Consider the following 6,000-nt stretch of genomic DNA (forward strand, 5'->3'; position numbering starts at 1 on the left):
ATCCAAAAATAGCACATTGCTGAATTGCAAACCTGCAGCAGCCGCACACTCAGGATGGTGTGCTTAGACACTCTATTCCTGCTCCCTCCCGCTGTGTCACAGATTTATTTTGATCTCTTTATGGAGAGTTTTCTTTTAAGCCTGTGTGATAAAGCTCTTACTGGAAGTCTTGAGAGTGTTACTCTTGAGTGCTGCGTCTCACACATGCAGAGCTGAGAGAAAGAGCTTAGACAACCTGCTGAATCCAAACTCTCATCACTTAACTTCTGCAGACATTTCACACTGTCCTTTCTTGGGCAGTATTAACAAAAACTACTGTTAAAAAGTTTGGAGTCGGTAAGATGTTTGTTTTTAAAGAAATTAATACTTTAATTTTTATTTTTTAATCAACTAAATGCAGCGTTGAAAAATGCAGCTTCTTTCAAAAACATTTAAATATCTTACCGATCCCAAACGTGTGGATGGTAGTGTACATATTATAGTGTGTATATATATCACAATATATGAATTATAAGTGGTATATTAAAGGAGACATATTATGGCCCTTTTTACAATATGTAATATAAGTCTCTGGTTTCCCCAGAATGTGTCTGTGAAGTTTCAGCTCAAAATACTCCACAGATCATTTATTATATCATTTTGAAAATGCTTATTTTGAGTGGAAGCAGAAACACACTGTTTTTCGGGCCTGTCTCTTTAAATGCAAATGAGCTTCTGCTCCCCGCCCCCTTTTCCAGAATAGAGCTGCTCCACTACAGCTCGTATCTGCTAAAAACATCTGTTTTGGTTCTGATTATCATGTTTATCGTGCTGAAATCATGCGGTTTAAACTTCTGATATACGGTTTTCTGAGTGCACACATGCGAAGCACACGGACAGAAAGTGGCTGTCACAGCATGTGAGTACTAAAGTAAGCTCTCATTCACACACAAGTTTACGTTAACACACGAGTTACAAAAACAGTCAGTTATGTCTGTGAAGGTAAACAGCTGGGAAATAAATGGCATGTTTATTTTAGATATGTGTGGCAACAGCAATATACATTAAATAAATCAATAAATCCACTGCTGTCTTGTCTCCTCTGAGGCTGGGACTGTAAACAGTGTTCTGTGCTCGTCTGTGCAGCCAAAGACAGAACAGTTAGCATGTTTTGCTCAAACTTTCGCCATGGCATTAGAACTGTACGTCGTTGTCGCTTGCAAAATCAAATGATGGTGCTGTGTGTGTAGACTTACAGATTAAGGGGCGGTAATATTATAATGAGATCCCTTTGCCACGTCACCAAGGGAGCGAATCAGGCGTTTCTCAGACGCTTGCAGAAAAAGGCTTCCCAAAACAAAATTACTGGGTTAATGTTTTTCACCTGATTGTAGCACTTAAAACCTGGAAAAGTCAGGTGTAGACTTACAGATTAAGGGGCGGTAATATTATAATGAGATCCCTTTGCCACGTCACCAAGGGAGCGAATCAGGCGCGCTCGTTTTCTCAGACGCTTGCAGAAAAAGGCTTTTAGCAAAATAAAGTTACTGGATTAATCTTTTTCACGTTTCCTTGGTTTGTAGATGCACCAGGGACCTGATTATAGCACTAAAAACCTGGAAAAGTCCGATTTTTATGATATGTCACCTTTAAATGTGATAGATTGTGTATTAAATAATCATATGGTAACAGCTTTATTTACAAATGGAGGGCACTTTCTCTCTTTTTATTTCTCTCTATATTTATTTGGAATATGTGTTTGCATCACCTAAGAACTTCACATTTTAAGACTTAAAAAAGAAGCAACTCTGCATTGAAATGTATAGTCACATATGAGTTTTACATTTTACAGCTACTTGGAACAATTCTTTCAAATAGAGTTGAGAGTCAGAGCAATTTGTTTTATGAGATGTTATGCAGTATATTGAAAATTTTTCTTCTGCAATACAGGTGCATCTCAAAAAAAATAATATAGTGGAAAAAGTTCATTTTGTTTTGTAACTAATTTGTTTTAATTTTGATGATTAGAGCTTGCAGTTCATGAAAGTCAAAAATCCAGTGTCTCAAAATATTAGAATATTTACATCTGAGTTTCATTAAGTGACCATCCCTACAGTATAAATTCCGAGTATCTCTTGTTCTTTGAAACCACAATAGTGGGGAAGACTGCTGACTTGGCAATGGTCCAGAAGACAATCATTGACACCCTCCACAAAGAGGGTAAGTCACAGAAGGTCATTACTGAAATGGCTGGCTGTTCACAGAGTGCTGTATCAAAACATATTAAATGCAAAGTTGACTGGAAGGAAGAAATTGGGTAGGAAAAGATGCACAAGTGACAGGGATGACCGCAATCTTGAGAATACTGTCAAGCAAAGCTGATTCAAACACTTGGGAGAGATTCAACTTGGGAGTCGATCTGACAATACAGACGAGCTGAAGGCTCAATAGTGCCTCAGCAGTGCCACAAGCTGATCACTTCCATGCCACACATCACTGATGCTGTCATTTGTGCTAAAGAAGCCCGACCAAGTATTGAGTGCATAAATGAACATACTTTAAAGAACTTTAACTTTTCTGTTTTGCAAATCCTTTTTTTTGATTGATCTTAGGAAATATTCTAATATTTTGAGATACTGGATTTTTGACTTTCATGAGCTGTAAGCTCTAATCATCAAAAAAAAAATTAAAAACTTGAAATGTTTTAATTGTAATGAATCTAGAATGTATGAAAGTTTCACTTTTTGAAATAAGTTACAAAAGAAAAAAATAACTTTTTCATGATATTCTAATTTTCTGAGATGCACCTGTACAGTTGATGCCATATTGTTTTAAAAGTCTTTTAGGCACTATGGTAGAATCACTGTAATACTGTTCAGTGCTTGTGTATTCTTGCTGAAACTGATGATGATGATTTAGATAAAGAATAGTGATTGTGTTGGTGGAAGTAGTTGTCTTTCAACAAAATATTCAATCACAACCCTAGTAAGCATACGATCACAGAGCTCCTGCCTGTGAACTGTCAATTTCTCTCCACATGCGCCTGGACACCCACAGAGAGGGAGACACATAAAGAGATGCTCACTGCAAATTATCAGTAAAAGCACCCTCCATGGCCTGTCTGTTATAGACAGAGAAATAGAGCTTAGGAATGAATTTGAGTAATTTCATTTCAAATATATCTCAAATCACTATTAAAATCTAACAACACTAGTATCATAAATGCTGCTTCTATCTGTGTTCAGTTCATTTGCATGTATTTTCTAGAGTCAGGGGCCATTTATACAGAATGCATTTTGCGTAAAAAAGAAAAAAGTGAGGCATAGGGTAGTGGAATAAAAAAGATGTTTTTTAAAATTTGAACTGCTTTTAACTTAAGCACCACTATTTTAGAACAATGTCATGTGCAAGACATTGCAAAAGACGTGATACACAAATGCAATGATCAAACATCCATCTATCTAATAAAAAAAAAACTGTAGAAAAGCAGCGCAGGGGAATGCAAAAATGCAAGTGCTTTACCTTGAGCATTTCACTTTTAAAATGCTGTGTCATCATGCACAAGGTGCAGCAAAAGATGCAGCAGTCAAATCTAGTGCATATTTACATAGAACAACAATGCAAAGTAGTACAGTGAAATGCAAACACGTGAGATGGAAAAAAAGGTTGAAAATCTTTTTTTTTTTTTTTTTTTTTGCTGCATCTTGCACACAGTTTTTAAAACATGGCACTTTTTCTAATGCTGTGTCATGTGCAAGACATTGCAAAAGATGTGGTCAAACACATCTGTCAAGTGCATGTTTGCATAGCAAAACGACAGAAAAGCAGCATAGTGGAATGCAAAAATTTGTTCTGTGTGAATGGCCCTTCAGACTGGCTATTTCAGCTAATAGATCTAACCAGCTGAATAACCTGTAACCCCCTGTCTGTGGGTGGGTGTAAACTGCTTCAATCAGTGTTAGACTGATGATGTCTAAAGCAGGTGGATAACATGGGGTGTGTTTGTTTTGGTGTGTCAGGTGCTGGGGAAGGACCACCCTGATGTTGCCAAGCAGCTGAATAATCTGGCCTTGCTGTGTCAGAACCAAGGCAAGTATGAAGAGGTGGAGTACTACTACCAGAGGGCCCTGGAGATCTACCAGACCAAACTGGGCCCTGATGACCCCAATGTGGCCAAGACCAAAAACAACCTGGTACAAACACACTCACACTTCACACTCTACATTCATTTAAACAAACAGACATCCATTTGTGGATATATGCATTCCTGAGTATGTTTAGAGAAAACAAAACCTTCTACAGATTGTCTTACTTGGCAATCAAATATCCCATTACAATACAACAGGTTCATTTTTAAATGATCTTTTGACTGGTCAGCTTTTGTTTAACTTATCCATATGGTGTGGGGTCTGTGGTGTTATTTGCTGCAGGATTTCTGTCGTCTCAGCAGATTTCACACATCAGATATGGATCTTTCAGCTTTTAGTGTAATGGAAGAAGCTTTTAGAGTAAATACGTCTGCTCAGACTCAGACATCTTTCAGCAGACTGAAGTTTTGACTTTCTGCCAGTTATGATTAGATGTGCTAATGTATCAGCCACTGATAGTCATCGGACCATTATTGATCAAATTAACACCAGTTGTAATCAAGCACAAGCACTGGTTTATTTCTAATTAATTAGGTGCATTTATTATAGTGTATAGATGGTGTCTATCAACATTTTTCTGCGCATAATAAAATCAATAAATATACTTACTCAAGTGAAATCTGGAAAATGTGATTGTTGTTATCTATTAAAAATATTCACGTTAGTCCATCGTTATTAATGACACATTTGTTCTTTTTCTCAGGCTTCATGCTATCTGAAGCAGGGGAAGTTTAAGCAGGCAGAGACTCTGTATAAAGAGATCCTCACCAGAGCCCATGAGAGAGAGTTTGGCTCTGTAGATGGTACGTGTGTGTTTTTTCCTGACCCAAGCATTTTCAGAATATCTTTTTATGTTGTTCTCTATAGGGTATGTAAATTTGCTCAATAATATTCTACTCAAAACTAAAGCTCACAGACTTTCTAATCAGGGTTTATGCCGTCAGCAGCAGCTAAGCACACTGAAATTTAAACAATTTAAAGTGAAGTTTAACTTGCTCTTTAGAGCTGGGAGATGTTTTTATTTATTATATACAGTTGCATCTCAATAAATTAGAATGTTGTGGAAAAGTTCATTTATTTCAGTAATTCAACTCAAATTGTGAAACTCGTGTATTAAATAAATTCAATGCACACAGACTGAAGTAGTTTAAGTCTTTGGTTCTTTTAGTTTTAGTTGTGATGATTTTGGCTCACATGTAACAAAAACCCACCAATTCACTATCTCAACAAATTAGAATACTTCATAAAAAAACATTTTTAGTGAATTGTTGGCCTTCTGGAAAGTATGTTCATTGTAATTATAATTAATATATTATTTTTATATATATATATATATAATAAGTGCTGGGCAACGATTAATCGCATCCAAAATAAAAGTTTTTTATATTGAAGAAATATGCGATAACTCATTAAATAATGCGATATTCGATATGCGATACGATAATGCTTAAAGTGCCACATGCTCAGATAAAACAGTTTTACTCAGCTGTTGCTGAGTCAGTTCTGTGAACTTCTATAACTATCTTGTGTCTCATATATATGGTTATTTGTATGTATGTATCAAGAGCTCCTGTAAAACCACAACAAATTCCTTGTGTTTGCGCACACGTAAGTGGTGAATAAATTTAGGTAAGAGCAGTGAGTGATTTTCTCTTTGTCTTTTGTTCATGGCCCCAAATATTGCAAGCTGTAGCGATATGCATTTTGCGATATGTACATTTGTGATATTTTGATAATTTCGATATATTGCACAGCCCTAGTGTGTACTGTGTATATTTATTATATATAAAGACACACATACAGTCTATATTTAGAAAATATTTACATGTACATATTTATATTCATATAATTTATATTATATATAAATATATTT

The 6,000-nt window shown here is 35.9% G+C and overlaps 1 protein-coding gene across 1 annotated transcript in view; it reads left to right on the forward strand.

The window, feature by feature from the left end:
• klc1a (kinesin light chain 1a) overlaps positions 1-6,000 on the forward strand; it is a 48,477-nt gene that overhangs the window by 27,985 nt on the left and 14,492 nt on the right. Inside the window, exons 9-11 of the mRNA XM_016268440.1 lie at positions 3,999-4,172; positions 4,831-4,930; positions 4,995-4,999. Coding sequence (XP_016123926.1) covers positions 3,999-4,172; positions 4,831-4,930; positions 4,995-4,999 — 279 coding nt within the window. The remainder of the gene's footprint in view (positions 1-3,998; positions 4,173-4,830; positions 4,931-4,994; positions 5,000-6,000) is intronic.

This window comes from Sinocyclocheilus grahami, unplaced genomic scaffold (assembly GCF_001515645.1).
Source record: "Sinocyclocheilus grahami isolate Dianchi unplaced genomic scaffold, SAMN03320097.WGS_v1.1 scaffold45.1, whole genome shotgun sequence".
Lineage (NCBI taxonomy): Eukaryota > Metazoa > Chordata > Actinopteri > Cypriniformes > Cyprinidae > Sinocyclocheilus > Sinocyclocheilus grahami.